The sequence below is a fragment of the Oncorhynchus mykiss genome, chromosome 28 (assembly GCF_013265735.2).
Source record: "Oncorhynchus mykiss isolate Arlee chromosome 28, USDA_OmykA_1.1, whole genome shotgun sequence".
Lineage (NCBI taxonomy): Eukaryota > Metazoa > Chordata > Actinopteri > Salmoniformes > Salmonidae > Oncorhynchus > Oncorhynchus mykiss.
In genome coordinates, this window is record NC_048592.1 from 22,582,520 (window position 1) to 22,605,596 (window position 23,077).

Below are 23,077 nucleotides of genomic sequence, written 5' to 3' on the forward strand. Positions count from 1 at the left end.
ACTGTGGATATATATACTTTTGTACCTGTTTCCTCCAACATCTTCACAGGGTCCTTGCTGTTGTTCTGGGATTGATTTGCACTTTTCGCACCAAAGTACGTTCATCTCTAGGAGACAGAACGCGTCTCCTTCCTGAGCGGTGTGACGGCTTCGTGGTCCCATGGTGTTTATACAGATGAACGTGGTACCTTCAGGCGTTTGGGAATTGCTCCTAAGGATGAACCAGACTTGTGGAGGTCTACAATTTTTTTCTGAGGTCTTGGCTGATTTCTTTTGATTTTCCCATGGTGTCAAGCAAAGAGGTACTGAGTTTGAAGGTAGGCCTTGAAATACATCCACAGGTACATCTCCAATTGACTAAATGATGTCAATTAGTCTATCAGAATCTTCAAAAGCCATTACATAATTTTCTGGAATTTTCCAAGCTGTTTAAAGCCACAGTCAACTTAGTGTATGTAAACTTCTGTCCACTGGACTTGTGATACAGTGAATTTTAATTTAAATAATCTGTCTGTAAACAATTGTTGGAAAAATGACTTGTGTCATGCAAAGTAGATGTCCTAACCGACTTGCCAAAACTAATGTTTGTTAATAACAAGAAATTTGTGGAGTGGTTGAAAAACGAGTATTTATGACTCCAACTTAAGTGTGTGTTAACTTCCGGCATCAACTGTATGTGCCCTCTGTTCACCCTTGTCTTGTCGGTTTTTGTTCCCATGTCCATTGTTGTTGTGAATACCTGTGCTTTGTGGTTTCAGATTTCGTGCTGCTTGTATTGTGTACTCGCTTTTACTGTTCTCGTCCTGTGTATTGTTGTGCACTTGTTATTACGGGTCTCGTCCTGTGTATTTATTGGAGGTTTAACCTCACTATTTTATTTGGGTTACATCCCTGTGTTTTTGTATACGTGTTCGTTTTGGGCTTCGTCCCTGTGCCTTTTCATGGCATGTTGTATTTTTGTGTGGAGTATTAAAACCCCCTATTACGTTTTCCTGCACCGGTCTTCAGTCATTTATACAAATACAATTACTGATCAGGGGAATTGGAATCAGGTGTGCGTAATGAGACAGTTCAGTTGTCACGGTCGTCCTCCTCTTCGTCTGAAGAGGAGAGGCGAAAAGGATCAGAGGACCAATATGCGGCGTGGTAAGTGTCCATGGTAAATCTTTAATAACGAAAGACTGAACACTATACAAGAGAGTAACAAAAACAATAAACCAAATTCGACCGTGAAGCTACAAAATGACACCTGTGCTGAAACAAGCCACTAACATAGACAATCACCCACCAACAAACAGTGCAACCCAGGCTACCTAAGTATGATTCTCAATCAGAGACAACTAATGACACCTGCCTCTGATTGAGAACCATACTAGGCCGAAAACATAGAAATGCCCCAAAACATAGAAAAACAAACATAGACTGCCCACCCAACTCACGCCCTGACCATACTAAATAAATACAAAACAACGGAAATAAAGGTCAGAACGTGACATCAGTGATGCCTAGAAGCAGGTGACAGTAGACCTCCGGAACTGGTGCACGGAATGAGCAGGAGTACCGGGGGAATCCATGACACAATTTTTATTTTATTTCACCTTTATTTAACCAGGTAGGCCAGTTGAAAACATGTTCTCATTTACAACTGCGACCTGGCGATCCATCTGCAAAGTTACAGACAAATTTGCTGTTTCCCTTGGGCCTGTTGTGAAATGTTACTTTACTCATATAAAACGGTTAGAAAGAAACATGGTGAATATGAGTGAAATAGTTTTACTTGACATTTTTTTAAGTATGTTAAAAAGCAGCTTTTCAGTGTTGGAATGCTGTGGGCGTACCCCAACAACAGAATGGTGTGGGTGTATACCGGGATATTAAAAATATTAATGCGAGTCGACTGCTGATTGGCCAGCTCATCCTGCTCTAGACCGCTGATTGGGATGTTTTTTAAAAGTGTTTTTTCAACCAATTTATGCTTTGGCCACAAATAGGAGAATAGGGTGAGTCAACAACATTATTTGGGTATGAGTTAACACAATATGAACTATTGAAAGTGAGATTTACTTTAACCCAGTTACTTTAACCCAGAATCAACAACCCAACCTGGCTCTTATTAAAGAAAACAACCCTACTAAGTGACCCAATGCCTCCAACCCAGGAATTGGGTCATCCAAACAACCCAGCATTTTTAAGTGTAGGCAAGATTGAAGATGATGTAGCTACATAGCGACTTAAGATATCACCTAATAATTATCATTATAAGCAAACATCATTATCATCACAAAAAACATTTCTGAATTAAAACAGGAGGCTACAGGAACCAATGTTGATTTATTCAACATTGCTATTAAAATAGCACTGATAGGAATGGGTGATTGTTTACAAATTGCTAGCTATCCGATAAATCCAGTGCCGAAAACCTTCTGAGTCTGGCAGCGCAACAAACCCATTAGTAAAATAAATTCTAAGTGCTCCGCACGCACCAGCAAAAAGGTTCCTCCGGGAACTCTTTGCTACATTTAAACATTAAAGGTTCCTCCAAGAACCCCTCAACTTACCAAGGGTGCAAATATTAACCCATTGACTGCAATGGTTTCTTGAGGAACTCCAGGGTTCAGATCACAGATGTGTGCCTTAAATTGAGTCTGAGCTGAACATGCAAAGCTGAAAGAATTTCAGAAAATGCCTGTGGATACTGGGTTTTTACTCAAAACAAAAATTCTGCTTCCATGTTATCTCTTGATTCATTTTTTATAGACTTTGGAATTTGGAAAGTTAATATCCACCGTGGGGCACAGTGGTGCATCAGCTATAGGAGCGTGACAAATGTTCCCAATGTGTCAAATTAGACTAATGCAATTATCTTCTGGAAAGTGTTGAGGGAGAGCTGCCACAGCAAACCAGAAAATTGAATGATAACCTGTTCCTGTTTTTGGAACTAGCTTGGTCAGACAGAGTGAGTTTGACCCACTATAGAGTATGGCCTGTCAAAACAGAATTTAATAGCCAAGTCACATAAACTGAGGAAGGAACTACATTTTTTTCAATTATGGCCGGATGAATGTTGACTGGCACACAATACGAGGGGTTGCTAAGATAGCGAGAGAGAGAAAACGAGAGAGAGGGAGAGATAGAGAGGTGTTTGTTTTTGGTTGCTGAAGTCTCCAGAGGAATGGCTGGTTTAGAGAGAGAGGCACATGAGAGGAGTTGGCACGGTACCATTGCCGTTGGTCTTGAGCTGTGCACTGAACCCTGAGCACGTTGGTGGTTCGGACCTCCCCTGGGTTGTATATTGGATCAGTCTTGCCCTTGCATATTGATCTCTCACCATTATGCAGCTTAAAAAGATGTCCATCCATTTCCCTAAGAATTATACAAGGGGAGATATACTCATCATCGACATCCAGGCTAGGGTTTCCAATTGCACTATATCACTTCATGCCTTGCTGGTCCAAGCAACTTCAAAATATCAACAAATATAAACAACTTTCCTATGTTCCTAAAGATTTTTGTTTTTGTAAAGATACAGTACCTCTGCATTTTATGAGAACAAGTCTTAGGCCAATATGTTCAATAAAAGCAAACTGATTATCTTTGATTATTTTTTATACAAATCATGTCTATATCATATGTACATTTAACAGGGTAGTTTTGGCATACCAGAACCTCCCAAAAATATATTGCATGAAGCATTATGTTGAGTTTTTCTCCATTAGTGTTCATTGACCCTGATAGAGTGATTCATCCTGCAGAAAAAGGCATTTATCTAAAAACCACGATGACAAGCCCTGCTACAGCCTGCTCATATTATTAAAGAGTGAGAAAACACACAACCACTTTAAACCATCACTCAGAGAAAATGATGTGTTGAATGACTATAGCAATTCTAATGAGCCTCAGGACAAATTTCAAATGCATTCAGTGTACCGGAAAACAACCTTCTATAAACTTTCATCTTCTCTCAAGCTTTGTGTTGGGAATATCTATTATGAAATACCCTGCTCCTCTGATATGAAGATTCTTCGTTTGATTGACCATTCTGTATGCAGAAACATTAGACTTTTTCCATGGAGAGTTTTGTGCCTTTTTATCCTCACCCAGACTCTAATAGATTCCACCTGTCTATGGCTGTAGCCTCTAGCTGACGATCCCGATCACTTCCCTACTTTCTTCTCTCCAAAACATGCCTGGAAGGATATCTCTCCTTTACTCCAGAAGTATCACGAGATACGTGTGATTAAAATTCATGACCAAACTGACCATAAATGTTTTAGCAGGGTGTGTCCACAGGAGAGCTGAAATCAGTCACTACCCATCTGAATCATCAGATCGTCTTCCATGCCTGATTGAACATAAAAACAGTAACAATGTGCGGAATTGTGAAGATGATAAGCAGAGCTCTGGGCTCCATATTCTGCATGAATTCCAAGGTTGAGTATGAGATGGCAGATGAGAGACACATTGTATGTATTGTATGCTGTTCACTCAGTCTACAGCAGCAGCGGTGGGTGAGCATGCAAGCTAGGGGCAAGAATTACTTCACAAACACCTCAACTCAACAGTTTTGAAGGATGATAAACAACCATGGTAACAGAGCACAATTAATCAATCAAAACTGTGTACTTACATGTCATCATGTAAGTTGATGATAAAGATTGTGGGGGCTGTTTTGTTATAGACTTCAGTGCAGCTTTTGACTTTATCGATCATATCTGCCGCTGGAAAACATACATGTATGTGTTATGGCTTTACATCCCCTGCTATATTGTGGATAATTGACATTTTTTATTTCATCTTTATTTAACTAGGCAAGTCAGTTAAGAACAAATTGTTATTTACAATGACGGCCTAGGTACAGTGGGTTAACTGGCAGAACGACAGATTTGTACCTTGTCAGCTCGGGATTCAATCTAGCAACCTTACGGTTACTGGCCCAACGCTCTAAACACTTGGCAACCTGCCGCCCCAATAAAGAATAAAGAGTTAAGTGTCTAACAGAACACAGGTGTTCTTTAATGGAAGCTTCTCCAACATAATCTAGGTAGAATCAGGAATTCCCCAGGGCAGTTGTCTAGGCCCCTTACTTTGTCACTGGTTTTGAGTAAAGCCAGTGTGTCTATGTATGCGGATGACTCAACACAATACACGTCAGCTACTACAGCGACTGAAATGACTGCAACACTTAACAAAGAACAGTAGTTCGTTTCAGAACGGGTTGCAAGGAATCAGTTTGTCCTAAATATTTCAAAAACTAAAAGCATTAAAGCATCACTAAACCCTAAACCTCAACTAAATCTTGTAATAAATCATGTGGAGATTGAGCAAGTTGAGGTGACTATACTGCTTGGAGTAACCCTGGATTGTAAACTGTTGTGGTCAAAACATATTGATACAACAGTTGGTAAGATGAAGAGAAGTCTGTCCATAACAAAGTGTTGCTCTACGTTCTTAACAGCTCTATGTTCTTAACATTACTATCAACAAGGTAGGTCCTACGGGCTCTAGTTTTGTCACACCTGGACTACTGTTCAGTCGTGTCGTCAGGTGCCACAAAGAGGGACTTTGCAATTGGCTCAGAACAGGGCAGCACAGCTGGCCCTTAGATGTATACAGAGAGCGAGCATTAATAATATGCATGTCAATCTCTCTTGGCTCAAAGTGGAGGAGAGATTGACTTCATCACTACTTGTATTTGTGAGAGGTATTGACATGTTGAAAGCACAGAGCGGTCTGTTTAAACGACTAGCACTCAGCTCAGACACCCATGCATACCCCACAAGACATGCCACCAGAGGTCTCTTTACAGTCCAGAACAGACTATGGGAGGAGCACAGTACTACATAGATCCATAACTACATGGAACTCTATTCCACATCAGGTAACTGATGCAAGCAGTAGAATCAGATTTAAAAAACGTATATAAAAATACACCTTATAGAACAGCGTGGACTGTGAAGCAACACAAACATAGGCGCAGACACATGCATACACACACATACACATTTTGTGCTGTAGATATGTGGTAGTGGAGTAGAGGCCTGAGGCCACACACTTAGTGTGTGGTGAAAACTGTTATGAATGTATGATTTTTGAAATTGTATAAAACATATATATAATTTATAACTTAATTTTGCCAAACCCGCAAGAGGGGATCCATAACAAATACAAAAAAAATATAAATCAGCTCCAAAAGCAACCACAATTATATTACTTTAAAACAATCCACCCCTCACAGTGAAAAGTTGGGAATTTTAGCCAAAAATCTTTATATGATAGAATAACTCTAATATATTTTTACTTCTGGCTATAGATTGCTTCAGGCTTTAAAAATCTGTAAAATTATCTGGCATTGATGAGCCGTGGGCACTGATTCATGGTCATGGATTTATTGAAAAGAGGAACATCTCTGCATTTTTGCATTCTCTCCAGCGCAAGGACCACAAACCACACATACACACACACACACACACACACACACACACACACACACACACACACACACACACACACACACACACACACACACACACACACACACACACACACACACACACACACACACACACACACACACAGAGAAGTCAGTACTTGCTAGCCTTAAGGCACATTGTGGGTACTTTCTGCTTTTGTGTTACATTTTAACCTTTAGAGTCAACCTTTTAAATCTCCCCTATGTTCTCATTCAGAATCAACAAGACTGGAGTGTAAAGTAAATTAAAGTAAAGTTTTAAATGAGATGCGTACTATAAATCAAACTGTTCTGCTAGGTTTCTTCTTTGCAGAACAAGGGACTGGTACTGTGCCATCTCTCACATGAATCAAATATAATTGATGTGCCCTAAAAGGTAGTTCAAATATACATGAAGCTGATACATTATATAAAACTATCTGAATATTTAATGAAAATATCAACAGAGAAGCACAAGAGCTCCTCGTGGCTTTTCTTGAAAATAAGGTCCCATCAACCCTTCCAAAGCCAGCCATCAACCCATGGCTCATGGCTTTTCTGAAATGGATTCAGCATAAGCACAACTGACACCCACATCAGTGTCTTTCTAAATCAAGATGATTGTGGCCTTGCAATTGGCCTTGATTAGCTATTACCACTGAAATAAATTACCATGACAATGCACATCACATGTATAGATGACAGGCAATATGGTTTGTTACATGTTTTCAACATACTAATGAGACCAGGTTGACAGTTGCATCATGAAAATGGGGAATGTTACACATTGTGAAATTGTGAAATGCATTACGATTGAATTTAGCTTTTGATTGATGTTTTGCTGTTTTACATTTTTAAAACATGTATCCCACCTTTGGATATTTCCTTCCAAACTTCAGTAGATACTGTATATAATTAAAGTTTACAGAGGCGATTCAAACTGAGGCCCTGCTGTGCTCTCAATTACCAAATGTGTGTGTATTGTTCTTGGCAGGAATTCCACAACCTCCCATGTCACTGTGGACCTATTGGGGGATTAGTCAACAAACTAATAAAGAGTTGTTGCAATATGCAGATGGGCTTTTTATGGAGACAGTGTTACCCACAGTAAGCAGCTTGGGTAATTATCTGGGCTATGTATTTTCAGAGTGATGTATAGGCAATTACACTATACGTGGCTTTGTGTTTATGGAGAAACGACGGCAGATGGACAGGTGAAGCAATAACACATCATCGAAACCTTTAGTACTTTGGGATTTTCTTAAAATCAAACAGCTGGAAAATATGAAACCTCCTAAAGACAGATTGGTCTTAATTATCAAGTGCTATAGAAATTTTGCGGGTACTGATGGTCCTAATTGCCCATATGGTTGTTTGCTAAACTTTGGCTCCGTCGGAGACCCCGATGTAGATCTAACATTGATATTTAGCTTGACTCCTCTCTGGCTAGCTTTTAAGCCTTATCTCTGGAGACCATCTGCCCTGTGTAATGCTGACTGTACTCTTTATTAATGTGCAGTTAATAGGTAAGCACCTGCTTTCCTGTTTGAAATATGTGAGGCATCTCACTTTTAAGTGCCCTGAACAATGAGGTGTGGCTGAGAATCAGATTATTTTTACATTAATGCTTTTTCACACCCTCCTAATTGTTTTAGCTGATTAACTTGGCATGCTTGAGGTTTTTAATTAAGGCTCTTTTTCATTTTCAAGATTATGGCTTTTATTTTTATATTTATCTTACATCTTGCAAGACAGTTACCTGGGGGCAAACCTTTACTGGAAGGATGAGATTTGAATCATCTTCATGGTTAGAAAGAAACTGCTCATAAATTATTATCATATTGAAGTTACTGAGCAAGATGATGGACCTTTAATCATCTTTATGCAATGTGCTTTATAGGGGAAAAAAACGAATAAAAAACATAGAAAATAAAAGCTAAAAGCACAACAAATATACGTTTTTTTTTAAACTAAAGAATGACACAAACGGAACAACATCCAACCAGCAACTCTAATATTAAAAAAACGACATCCCACAGCTTGATGCAGGGAATGTTTTTTTGGCAATGGTAGATTTTTATTTTTGAGGAAAAGAAAACACGTGCATCTCAGGGACCTGGTCTGCCTTTAATTCTCTTTGAATGAGTGGGATACCTCGCTTGTTTAAACACATACTTATAGCTTTTAGGTTGGAATCACGATGCTATCGGTGCGGTGCAGCTCGGCTCATGAGGACACAAATCTTGCGGAACCAATATATATAACAGCTGTTTGGCTTACCATAGTGTAGGAGGTGTACTCCTCATAATTGCTCTCATCCTTTCATCAAACCACGCTTAAACAAATTGCTAGGCTGGAACTGATGGAAAGTTCTGCCTTGGCTGACAGTTTTCATAATAGAGTCATAGTACAAACCCACCAACCTGGTACTATGCATTCACTTTGTTGCATAAAGCAATCCACCCTCAGCATGCAGCGACACAGAAATATTGTGGGACAGCTGGCGGGGTTGCTGAGTAGTTAAAACACTGAGTATGAGTACCTGAGTTCAAGAGGACATCTGGCCTTCTGGTAATGGGACTACACCTGCTCTGCTGGGCCTGGCCATGAGGCAGGTGTCTGCCTACACTCACAAACAAAACCTTATTAAGTCAGACCCAATAAGGACTCACAGCTGCTCTCATTGCCATGCACACATTACTGGGTAGATCTTACAGGTATAGCATATACTATGTGCTCATTAAGCCACTGACCTGCCTGATACTGTGCCGTATGATATCCAGTATAAAGCAGAGAAGAAACACACCATTTTTAGGCTTTCTCCTAATGTATGTTCATTGACGATGTGCAGGTGTGTGTGTCTGAGTGTGCGTGCACGTGTAGGTGAGTGTGTGCGCGTGTGGTATTTAGGGGTGTTGGCCACTGTGAACATTAACCACCTGCAAAACTTGGTGAATGCTACAAATGTGAATGGCACAAAAGGTGCCCAGTTCCCCAGACCATACTTGTCTGAAATGTTATTTCTAAGCGAGAGGCGGTAAAATGGTTTTCTATTCCAACCGCCCTCGTACCACCATACTGAATTCAAGACGTGTGTCTTCTCCTTGGTTTTTCTCATGGATAGAAAGGGTAAATAGGAAGGTACCTGAATTATGCAAGATGAACATTAAATGTCAAGGCTAAATTCCGTTTTTCCTCCATTGTCTCACTGGCATTTCTTGGATGTTCTATGCATTTTATAATTAGGAAGAACCTCAAGAGAGGAGCAATAAGCCCTGGGATGGAGATCTCAGCAAGAGGTGTTGCTTTTAGAACATAGACTCATTTGAAAGGCAAATTTCAAGCAAGATTGGAAAGTCAGCACTATACTGTTTATGAATCAGCTGTGGCTCGTTTTCCCCTCTAGCTTCATGAGATGACAACCATCATATAGGAAAGACTTTTCATCGTGTGAGAAAAACTACACCGCAAGTCATATTTTATTTATGCTAAAGTAGAATTTACACTTGGATTCAGCATGATGAAATAGCATTAAAATCTCATCTCCTGTTTACAACTGCAAAGCCCAACTGTGAAAAGGAAAGTTATAATAGAGTCTTGGCTGTATGGGATACAGGCAATGCAGGGAGGGGTACAGGGAGGGGGGGTGGAGGGAGGGATTATACAGAATGAAAGGAAATGTGAAAGCAGCAGCAGCTGCCACACAGCTTCTCCTCTTTACCGTATCTCTACCAAATGGCATCCTATTCCCTATATAGTACACTACTTTCGATCAGAGCCCTATAGAGCCCTGGTCAAAAGTGCACCAAATACAAAATATGGTACCATTTGGGACACAAAAGGGTTTATCCCCCAGTGGAGTGTGCAGTGTGCAATAAGAGAGAGGGCCTGTCTAAAACAGTATATCTTGATGAGTGGGCAGGCAGATGATAGATATTTGAATTATTAACTACTGTGATGCACAAAGGTGAAATAAAGTATTCAATATTATTTCATAGTGATTAATTCTCTACGTAATGTATATTTTGTATCATCATAGCCTTTGAAATAATGTCTGGAATTCAGATCATTTGGAATGCCAGGCACTTCAAGACAGGATCACAATACATCACATTTTACAATGTACGGACAGATTTATCTTTCACATTGCAAAACAAGAGTGAGTGATTTGTAAGATGTGAGGTGTTCACTTCACAGAATAATGGTGGTTTGTGTTCTATGTCATGCACAACATGGACTAGGAGGCTGATGTATATGTGAGATACAATAAATCAACAATTACTCCTGAGCAGTATTGACACATTATACTTACTATATGTAATTACTCTCATTACTAAGTCATTACTAAATTAACATTGCTAATAGAATACTGTGACTTGTGTAATTCTAACGTTACCACACAGGTATAAAAGCAACTTTTTGTAAAGTCTTACCTTTTATACTGTCTAGTATAAAGTGGAGTTGATGATGTTCCCTTTTTCAAAGCTTGATCCTACATACTTTCTCCAAGTTAGTTGCCTATTATAATTATTAATGAGATAAATTACCTAAATAATTGCCTATTAAAACATAACAATCCCATGGTTCTCTCTGATTCAGAGGGGTTGGGTTAAATGCAGAAGACACATTTCAGTTGAAGGCATTTAGTTGTACAACTGACTGGGTATCCCCCTTTCCAAGTGTAAATTAAAGAAAGGTTATTTACTGTCTAAACATGCATTTTGCTCTCTCAAATTAATTTGCATTGTGTTATTTATCAAAATAGAAGACCAACAGGGAATACTGTTGGTCCCATATCGCTTGTACAGTTTGTTCTAGCTTGTTCTATTCTTGGGCCTAAATGTTTGATTGTGCACTGCAGATTTAACACTACAGTAATTTATTAATAAATAACAAAAACGTACCACCCTCTTTTTTTTAAGGACGCTTCAGACATGATGGCAATTCTTACTTAGTCATAACAGCTTTGGATAATTGAGTGTGTCCTTACTTTTGTCAGCCTAAACAATCCAACAACGGCAACTTAGACCAACAGTAGATCTGTACTTGGTGTAAAGCTAGGTCCTCTTTTCAAGAGCAAGGTCCTTATTTATACCTAACAATTATGTTTTCATGTGATTTTTTCCGCCCACACAAACTTGAAAGCACGACTAAAAGCATATACCTATGAGTGGATTGCACCTAGCAGTAGGTTTTTGACCATGGTAAAGAGCGCTTCCGCAAAAAAAGAACAGTGTGTTTTATTGAATTGATTCCTTGGTGTAAAGCCTCCCAACGCTAGCCAAAGAAAGGCTCTCACAGTGTTGTTAGTACAGGCTAAGATTGAAAGTCTAGCCAAGTCTATTAAGTTTTTGTCTATGGAAAAGAAAGTTACTGCATGTGTGTTTAATTGAATTGATCCCTAAGGAAAGCGAAGGCTGTGAGGCGGATACATAAGCTAAATCAACGCAAGTGATACAAGTGTCAAGCGTAGTGTCTGTGTTTTTATATTATTTCAAGTTGTCCTCTGAATTGAGCCCTAAAACATGTTCTCTCTCTTTTCCTTCACAGGTCAGGAGGGATTAGTTGAAGAATGCTGGTCCCAGGTGCCCAACAGGAAGATGGTGATGCGTTGGCCAAGAGCCACAGCTGTTAGATGGTTGCTGTTGATGCTCGTATGGCAGTGGACAGTGCTGGGCCACCTCGGCTGGGTTCTGGCCCTGGCTGAGGGGCAGCAGAGTAACAACCCCTCGCTTACAGCTGCCAGCACCGGACACCAGAGTGGCGACCAATTGGATTGGCTGCTGTCTGAGAAGGGACCTTTCCACCGTTGTCCGGAATACACAGAGTTCAAAGAACGCTTCCAGCAAGGCTTCTCCACACGCTATAAGATCTACAGGTGAGAATCTAGAGGCAAAGTGTGCGTGTTTGAATGTTGCTGTACTGTACCAATCAAGATCCACTATGACCCTTCCATCCCATCAAATTATTTTTCAACATTTATTTTCAATATCATTAACTTTATTTTAAATGTAATACCAAATGTGATGTACTCTCTCTGATAAGCCTTTAATTTACATTTTTCCTCAGCTTAGAATATATATTGTAATGAAACTGAGGCAGGGAGCAGGTCTCGTACCCTCGACCTTCTAGCCCGAAGTCCAGTGCGCTATCGACTGTGCCCCAAAAGCATGCTCGTACGGATTCCGCGCTTATAAACCCAGGGTTGTTATAATATTTTACTCTGACCCTTCCATGCATTTTATTCATGCATTTTACTTTCCTCCATCACAAAGCCTCCATTACATTTTATTTTGTTGTTGCTGCATGCTCTCCATGGTGCTACACTCACCTGAGTCAAATTATAGCTCCAGATTACTGCCAACATATTTTCTGCTGTGATGTTAATGCTACTTGAGTGTGGGCATGTTGAAGGGGTGTAGGTGCGTTTCTTTACTGTAAGAAAGAGATATTTGTCTCTTTAGAAACCCATTTATTCAGAAATCTGTCACAGTTTTCTTCTCATACAACTTGAAATGATAGCTTTCATTGCAGATGTTCTGAGTATAGCTAGCATGATAGGTGTAGTTTTTTTGACAGAAGTTTGATGGATCACGCTTCTCTTTCATGCTCTGGGACAGTGCTAGAAATGACTAGGACAAGGAACTGAAATGCAGAAAAATGCCTGCAGATCTGTGATGGAATCAGGCAGAGAGCATAGCCAGTACTGTTTGAAAGGTTGTCTAGCAGCGTGTGTGTGTTGTGTTTGTGTGTGTGAGAGCACACTGTTGTCTGACCAACACCTCAGTCGTCAATGGACATACATTTGGTTTCCCCCAAAAGCCATTTGTGCTGCCAAGGCCTTTTGATATGTTAACTGATCTCATTAAAGGACACCCAGAGGGAAAGTAGGTGTGTAAATCTGCCCATTACGAATAGGGAACACCAACTGGGTTATATAGAGGAAGACTGATTTTATTCCCCCTCTCTGCCTGGTCACAGCTGCCCTACGGGTGGTTCACTGAAATATTTCTGCCAAGGCAAATTCAGTCATCCTTGGTGTTACTTTCTGGAGTGAAGGGACTTTGTCCTATTTGAAAGTCAAGCCTAACATTGTTTAATCTTTCATGTTTGCCAAGTTCAAGTGTTGTGCATGGAGATTCTGTAAGTGCCATTGATATGGTAACTACACTGATAAACGCAACATGTAAAGTGTTAGTGCTAAGTGCTAAAGTGCTAAAATAAAAGATACGCACAAAAATCTTATTTCTGTTTAGATCTGTGTTAGTGAGCATTTCTCCTTTTCCAAGATAATCCATCCACCTGGTGTGGCACATCAAGAAGCTGATTAAACAACATGATCATTACACAGGTACACTTTGTTCTGGGGACAATAAAAGGCCACTCTAAAATGTGTAGTTTTGTCACACAACACAATGTCACAAGTTTTGAGGGAGCGTGTCATTGGCATGCTGACTGCAGGAATGTCCACCAGAGCTGTTGCCAGGGAATTGAATGTTCAAATCAAATCACATTTTATTTTGTCACATATACATGGTTAGCTTGGGTTATTGCGAGGGTAGCGAAATGCTTGTTCATTTCTCTACCATAAGCTGCCTTCAACGTTGTTTTAGAGAATTTGACAGTACGTCCAACTGACCTCACAACCGCAGACCACGTGTATGGGGTCGTGCAAGCGAGCGCTTTGCTGATGTCAACATTGTGAACAGAGTGCCCCATGGTGGCGGTGGGGTTAAGCTACAGACAACAAACACAACTGCATTTATCGATGGCAATTTGAGAGATACCGTGACGAGATCCTGAGGTCCATTATTGTGCCATTCATCCACCGCCATCACTTCATCTTTCAGCATAAGAATGCACAGCCCCATGTCGTAAGGATCTGTACACAATTCATGAAACCTTAAAATGGCCCAGTTCTTCCATGGCCTGCATTGTATCCAGACATATCACGCATTGAGCAAGTTTGGGATGCTCTGGATTGACGTGTACGACAGCATGTCCCAGTTCCCGCCAATATCCAGCCACTTCACACAGCCATTGAAGAGGAATAGGACAACATTCCACAGGCCACAATCAACAGCCTGATCAACTCTATGCTAAGGAGATGTGTCGCACTGCATGAGGTAAAGTAAATCGTGGCCACACCAGATACTAGTTTTCTGATCTACGTCCCTACCTTTTTTTTAAGGTATCTGTGATCCACAGATGCAGATCTGTATTCCCAGTCTTGTGAAATCTATAGATTAGGGCCTAATGAATTTAATTCAATTGACTGATTTCCTTATATGAACTGTAACTCAGTAAAATCTTTGAAGTTGTTGCACGTTGCATTTATATTTTTGTTCAGTATACATAGCATGCATTTACTATGCCTGTGAAATGTGTAAAGATATATGTGATTTGAGTTTCGAGGAGCCCCCATGCCTATGAATAAATTGAATGTGAGGGTCACAGGGGGAAGGATGCTTAAATTCCCTGCAGAATCTAGCTATGGTGATTGTCAAACAAAGAGCTTCTGCTGCTGCTGGTGTCTTGCAAGGTTTCTCTCACAGACGAGGTTTGCAACTCAATAGATATCCTTTTGAAATAATGGTCTGATGAATAAATACAATTGTATTTCATGTGGTCTGTACATAATGAACCACTTTAAAACAAGATAGAGAAGCAGCCCTTTTTGCAGCTTGGGTACTGTTCTTTCATTGGCCTTCATTTGGTATGAAATAGGAAAGAAAGGGAAGGATGTTTATAATATCCAGACAGGAAAATGCTCTCCCAGGAGGTGTTTTGGGATGATAGATGCTTTCCCTTAAGAAACATTACTGATGGCTCATTGTACTTTTGGTGCCATGAGAGGTGGCAGAACTGACAGCCTATAGGGACCATACTATGCCCATCCAGGCCCCTATGGCTCTTGTAACTGGTAACAGCTCATTCTGGAGGCAACAAGAGCTGTCAAGACAATAAAATAAGAAATGAGACTTTGTCACAAATTATTACGTCAGGAGGTATATTGCTGGTAGAGAAATCTGAAACATTTCTGATATAGAAGAGCATTTTCTAAATAAAGGGAAGATGATTAATGAGGGAAATGTCTGGCAACTATAGATTTTTCAAGCACTGAAATGTGATTTGTGAGAGATTGGTGTAGGGTTCTGAGGCACTCCGGCTTTGTGTAGATGACTTGATGTAATTTCCATCACTCTACACTAACTAAAATCAAATTTCACATTATGTATTGAATTTATGTTTTGCCTTCAAGAATATGAGTTTTGCTGACTAGTGTTTCTATTTTGGCATTGTGTTGTGCTGTTTCAGTTTTTGCTGAAAGCTTGATTTGGTTGTTTTGTATTGGCTTAATGTTACTGTTTTTGGTCATCTTTCTTTAAAATGAATGTGTAAGGCTTTCAAAATACAATACAGCCCTTCAGTACGAAGAGTAGCTAAACTTATTTTCAAAAGGATTCTTTCAAAAACCAGACGTCAGTTGTTCAATTCAGGTTCAGTAAAGGGACTGTTTGTTTCAGGGTGAATATAAAAACATTAACTAAAAATGAATGTGACAAACTGCCTGTCTCACATCAGGTCAGACATGAGGGACAATTGATTCAATTTCTATTTTCTTATCAGCCATTTTCCAAAATGTTAGTTATTGATGGAATTGGCTATCTCTCTGTATATCAAGTGTGGCTAAAACGGTTTCTAAATCTGAAGTGTGTCCATGATATGAATACATTGTCTGAGGGACAAATGTATTTGCTGTTTTTCATTTTTTTCAGCTTTTTATTCGATTGCCTCCGGCAACACAGTTGAGAAATCTAATTACTCTGTTGAATGCTGTGAGTCCCCATGTACAATTAACAAGATTAATTTGAATTCTAATTGAGAATCAGAATGTGCTATTCAACTTGGGAAAATAGATGTGTTTAGCCATTTGTGCACTCGCACAATGAATTATCAAATTTAGTACACATTTTACAATTACTGAAAAGCCAGATCTTTGAGCTCTACTTCCTTTAACATAATTATTCTTCATTCAGCTAAACAATCTGAGAGGAAATGTTTAACTGCCTCAAATTAGATGGACAGTGTTCCAAGACACACCTATTCTGCTGAGCATAAACAGTTTAGTGGAATGTGCTATGCCAGCTCATGATATGGATACACTAGGGAGACAGGGAAGAGCCACTAATTGCCGCTTGCATTTTTAGCTCTAAAGAGATTTGTGCAATAAAGTATACTCCTATTGTCTAAACCTGTGCTATTTCAGTAATGTACTTTGAGAAAGCCTTTGTAAGTCTGCATCAAAGAGGTTTCTGCAAGTTGCAACACCATAGTACTTTTGTCCAGACCAGACCAGCCCTGTCTAGCCTGAAAAGTTGTGAGAATCCATATCAAAAGTGTACTTGAAAAGTCTTCCACGAAATTGCTACAATACTCCACAAAAAACACATTGAAATGATAGAACGCCTCCTCAGTTGATGAGGGCCAAATATTAATAAGCTGGAAACCCAGTTGTCAACTTCCAGAGGAAATGGGGCCGATCAACCATTCCCCTCTTGCCTCTCAAAATAGCTCACAGAAATCTAACATGGAAAGAGAGGCATTCAACACCTTGATTTGCCAGTGTGTGGCTAATATACACGGCAAGCAGCTGTTGTGATCCAGGTTAAACCCATACCTACTGTACAGTAGGTGATATTTTGCATGGCTTTAGGCTGCTTCATGCAACCATGCTTTATGAAGAAAAACATCTAAATCAACGCAGCTGTGGAATACAGCCTCATCTGCAAATAAATATACAGTGGAGTGAGCTGTACGTAGTCCCCGCATTTTTTGGGATCAAAAGTATTGGGACAAATTCACTTATGTGTATTAAAGTAGTCCAAAGTTTAGTATTTGGTCCCAGATTCCTAGCAGGCATTGATTATATCAAGCTGGTGACTCTACAAACTTGTTGGATGCATTCGCTGTTTGTTTTGGTTGTGTTTTTGATTATTTTGTGCCCAATAGAAATTAATGGTAAATAATGTAATGTGTCATTTTGGAGTCACTTTTATTGTAATTAAGAATATCATATATTTTTTGAAGCACTTCTACATTAACCTCCCCTGTTATTGTAATGGTGAGAGGTTAGCATCTCTTGGGGGTACGATATTTATGCGCCAAACTCTCTCACTCATCATTATTCACGATTCAGTCAGGACTATCCGTAATCATGGTAGCATCCATGTTAAAACATATTATATTCTTATTTAAAATAAAAGCAACTAAAAAATACATTATTTACCATTCATTTCTATTGGGCACAAAATAAACTGAAACACAACCAAAACAAACAGCAAATGTATCCTACAAGTTTGTAGAGTCACAAGCTTGATGTAATCATTGTGTGCAAAGAATATGGGACCAAATACTACACTTTGACTACTTTAATACATATAAGTGATTTGCCTCAATACTTTTGGTCCCCTAAAATGTGGGAACTATTTACAATAAGTGATTCAATTTCTAAACGGTTCACCCGACATGAATGACAATACCCTCAAATTAAAGCTGACAGTCTGCACTTTGGATTTGAAATCATACAATGACTATGAGGTTAAAGTGCTGGAGTACAGAGCCAAAACAACAAAAAATGTATCACAGTCCCAATACTTTTGAAGGTCACTGTAGATATAGACAATGTAATGCACTCATTAAACATTACCTTCCATGTTGTAACTGAAACTAACTTAGGGTTAACACTCATAGAAATAGAATGAATAATTTGAATTATATGGTAACACGTTTCCCGATCATGTATTGTAGAAGTAGAAGCCTTGGGAAAGTTCTACTTCTGTCAAAGCTCTGACTCATAGAGGAATGTAGTGGAACATTAACCTTTCACTGCAGTGGGCTGAATCAGGGTCACACAGTGTTTCTTGGTAGTCTTTAACAAATCTACTTTGAACCAAAAGTATACACCTCACACACATGGTTACTGGCTTGTCATTTCAACTCTGTCAGATATAGAGTTGAAATGTATTCCATTTTTGAGTTTGCATCCCAATTGTACACTCTATATACGTCACAGAAGACTTAAATATAACAAAACCATTTCACATAGAAACACCAGATTTTGGGACAATTAATTAATACATTTTTAAATGATTAATTATGAAATCATGAAAAATATTAATATAATTCCACCCATGAGGCCACTAGAGAGCGATGTGATCAATTGACTGCAGGAAAGGGCTACAACAGTGCTAAAATCCAGGTGCTCTTATCAAATAGGGAATGGTGTATTCGCTTAGGTAGAGAGTTTTATCTTATTCCCTGAAAGCCTGCCGGGCTGCAGGTGCAATCATCTTGTGCTAAAGCCCTGTAATTTAGAGCATCTATCATCATTAACAGCAAAGATGATACAGTATGATGTACGATTTAAAGTTTACTTTGGATATTTGGATTATCCTCATCAACACTGGTTTGCTAATACTTCGTAGCCCTTAAAATTCTTCCAAAGACCGGTGTCTTCTTCATGTTTCTGTACACTACTCAACATTATTACAGAAATTAGTGCATTCAGAAAGTATTCAGACCGATTGACTTGTTTAACATGTTGTTATGTTACAGCCTTATTCTAAAATGGATTAAATCGTTTCCCTTCCTCATCAATCTACATACAATACCCCATAATGACAAAGCAAACATTTTTTTTTTTTTTAAATGTTTGCAAATGTATTAAAAATAAAAAACAGAAATATCACATTTACTGTACATAAGTATTCAGACTCTTTACTCAGTACTTTGTTGAAGCACCTTTGGCAGCAATTACAGCCTTGAGTCTTCTTGGGTATGACACTACAAGCTTGGCACACCTGTATTTGGGGAGTTTCTCCCATTCTTCTCTGCAGATCCTCTCAAACTCTGTCAGGTTGGATGCGGAGCATCGCTGCACATCTTCTCACGTCTCTCCAGAGATGTTTGGCTTCCGTCTGGCCACTCTACCATAAAGGCCTGATTGATGGAGTGCTGAAGAGATGGTTGTACTTCTGGCACTTTTTCCCATCTCCACAGAGGAACTCTGGAACTCTATCATAGTGACCATTGGATTTTTGGTCACATCCCTGACCAAGGCCCTTCTCCCTCGATGGCTCAGTTTGGCCAGGCGGCCAGCTATAGGAAGAGTCTTGGTGGTTACAAACTTCTTCCATTTAAGAATGATGGAGGCCACTGTGTTCTTGGGGACTTTCAATACTGCAGACGTATTTGGGTACCCTTCCCCAGATCTGTGCCTCGACACAATCCTGTCTCGGAGTTCTATGGACAATTCCTTCGACCTCATGGCTTAGTTTTTGCTCAGACATCCACTTTCAACTATGGGACCAAATCATGTCCAATCAATTGAATTTACCACAGGTGGACTACAATCAAGTTGTAGAAACATCTCAAGGATGATCAATGGAAACAGGATGCACCTGAGCTTAATTTTGAGTCTCATAGCAAAGGGTCTGAATACTTATGTAAATAAGGACATTTTAGAAAAAGGCTGTAACGTAACAAAATGTGGAAAAAGTCAAGTGGTCTAAATACTTTCTGATTGCACTGTACATATATATACATACAGATGAAGTCGGAAGATTACATACACTTAGGTTGGAGTCATTAAAACTCCCTTTTCAACCACTCCACAAATTTCTTGTTAACACACTATAGTTTCGGCAAGTCGGTTAGGACATCTACTTTGTGCATGACACAAGTAATTATTCCAACAATTGCTTACAGACAGATTATTTCACTTATAATTCACTGTATCACAATTCCAGTGGCCAGAAGTTTACGTACACTAAGCTGACTATGCCTTTAAACAGCATGGACAATTCCCGAAAATGATGTCATGGCTTTAGAAGCTTCTGAAAGGCTAATTGACATAATTTGAGTCAATTGGAGGTGTACCTGTGGATGTATTTCCAGGCCTACCTTTAAGCTCGGTGCCTCTTTGCTTGACATCATGAGAAAATCAAAAGAAATCGGCCAAGACCTCAGAAAAAGATTTGTAGACCTTCACAAGTCTGGTTCATCCTTAGGAGCAATTTCCAAACGCCTGAAGGTACCACATTCATCTGTACAAACAATGGTACACAAGTACAAACACCATGGGACCACGCAGCCGTCATATCGCTCAGGAAGGAGACGGGTTCGGTCTCTTAAAGATGAACGTACTTTGGTGCGAAAAGTGCAAATCAATCCCAGAATGACAGCAAAGGACCTTGTGAAGATACTGGAGGTATAAAAGTATCTACAGTGCCTTGCGAAAGTATTCGGCCCCCTTGAACTTTGCGACCTTTTGCCACATTTCAGGCTTCAAACATAAAGATATAAAACTGTATTTTTTTGTGAAGAATCAACAACAAGTGGGACATTCATGAAGTGGAACGACATTTATTGGATATTTCAAACTTTTTTAACAAATCATAAACTGAAAAATTGGGCGTGCAAAATTATTCAGCCCCTTTACTTTCAGTGCAGCAAACTCTCTCCAGAAGTTCAGCGAGGATCTCTGAATGATCCAATATTGACCTAAATGACTAATGATGATAAATACAATCCACCTGTGTGTAATCAAGTCTCCGTATAAATGCACCTGCACTGTGAGTGTCTCAGAGGTCCGTTAAAAGCGCAGAGAGCATCATGAAGAACAAGGAACACACCAGGCAGGTCCGAGATACTGTTGTGAAGAAGTTTAAAGCCGGATTTGGATACAAAAAGATTTCCCAAGCTTTAAACATCCCAAGGAGCACTGTGCAAGCGATAATATTGAAATGGAAGGAGTATCAGACCACTGCAAATCTACCAAGACCTGGCCGTCCCTCTAAACTTTCAGCTCATACAAGGAGAAGACTGATCAGAGATGCAGCCAAGAGGCCCATGATCACTCTGGATGAACTGCAGAGATCTACAGCTGAGGTGGGAGACTATGTCCATAGGACAACAATCAGTCGTATATTGCACAAATCTGGCCTTTATGGAAGAGTGGCAAGAAGAAAGCCATTTCTTAAAGATATCCATAAAAAGGTTTGTTTAAAGTTTGCCACAAGCCACCTGGGAGACACACCAAACATGTGGAAGAAGGTGCTCTGGTCAGATGAAACCAAAATTGAACTTTTTGGCAACAATGCAAAACGTTATGTTTGGCGTAAAAGCAACACAGCTGAACACACCATCCCAACTGTCAAACATGGTGGTGGCAGCATCATGGTTTGGGCCTGCTTTTCTTCAGCAGGGACAGGGAAGATGGTTAAAATTGATGGGAAGATGGATGGAGCCAAATACAGGACCATTCTGGAAGAAAACCTGATGGAGTCTGCAAAAGACCTGAGACTGGGACGGAGATTTGTCTTCCAACAAGACAATGATCCAAAACATAAAGCAAAATCTACAATGGAATGGTTCAAAAATAAACATATCCAGGTGTTAGAATGGCCAAGTCAAAGTCCAGACCTGAATCCAATCCAGAATCTGTGGAAAGAACTGAAAACTGCTGTTCACAAATGCTCTCCATCCAACCTCACTGAGCTCGAGCTGTTTTGCAAGGAGGAATGGGAAAAAATTTCTGTCTCTCGATGTGCAAAACTGATAGAGACATACCCCAAGCGACTTACAGCTGTAATCGCAGCAAAAGGTGGCGCTACAAAGTATTAACTTAAGGGGGCTGAATAATTTTGCACGCCCAATTTTTCAGTTTTTGATTTGTTAAAAAAGTTTGAAATATCCAATAAATGTCGTTCCACTTCATGATTGTGTCCCACTTGTTGTTGATTCTTCACAAAAAAATACAGTTTTATATCTTTATGTTTGAAGCCTGAAATGTGGCAAAAGGTCGCAAAGTTCAAGGGGGCCGAATACTTTCGCAAGGCACTGTATATCCATTGAAGCAATATCTCAAGACTGGAAGTTCAAGTTTGGTCGCAAATGGGTCTTCCAAATGGACAATGACCCCAAGCATACTTCCGAAGGTCTGGCAAAATTTAAGGACAAAAAAGTCAAGGTATTGGAGCGGCCATCACAAAGCCCTGACGGGGAAAACTGAAAAAGCGTGTGCGAGCAAGGAGGCCTGCAAACCTGACTCAATTACACCAGCTCTGTCAGGAGGAATGGGCCAAAATTCACCCAACTTATTGTCGAAGCTTGTGGAATGCTACCCGAAACGTTTGACCCAAGTTAAACAATTTAAAGGCAATGCTACCAAATACTATTTGACTGCATGTAAACATCTGACCAACTGGGAATGTGTTGAAAGAAATAAAAACAAAGAAATAATTATCTCTACTATTATTCTGACATTTCACATTCTTAAAATAAAGTGGTGATCATAACTGAGCTAAAACAGGGCATTTTTACTAGGATTAAATGTCAGGAATTGTGAAAAACTGAGTTTAAATGTAATTGGCTAAGGTGTATGTAAACATCCGACTTCAACTGTACATACAAACACACATACATATAAAATACATATACATATATATATATACACATCTTTCTAAAATATATTTTCCTTTATTATTTTCCACTAACCCTACCACCCCTCCCCTAATTGAAGTAAACTAATGAACAACAACACTTTAGTTTCCACTTCCAGCTAAT

The 23,077-nt window shown here is 39.5% G+C and overlaps 1 protein-coding gene across 1 annotated transcript in view; it reads left to right on the forward strand.

Annotated features, from left to right (window-relative positions):
• Positions 1 to 23,077, forward strand: part of LOC110508746 (bone morphogenetic protein/retinoic acid inducible neural-specific 2) — a 116,798-nt gene that overhangs the window by 35,334 nt on the left and 58,387 nt on the right. The window contains exon 2 of the mRNA XM_021589513.2: positions 11,999 to 12,326. Within this exon, the coding sequence (XP_021445188.1) occupies positions 12,049 to 12,326 (278 nt within the window). The 5' untranslated portion in view covers positions 11,999 to 12,048. The remainder of the gene's footprint in view (positions 1 to 11,998; positions 12,327 to 23,077) is intronic.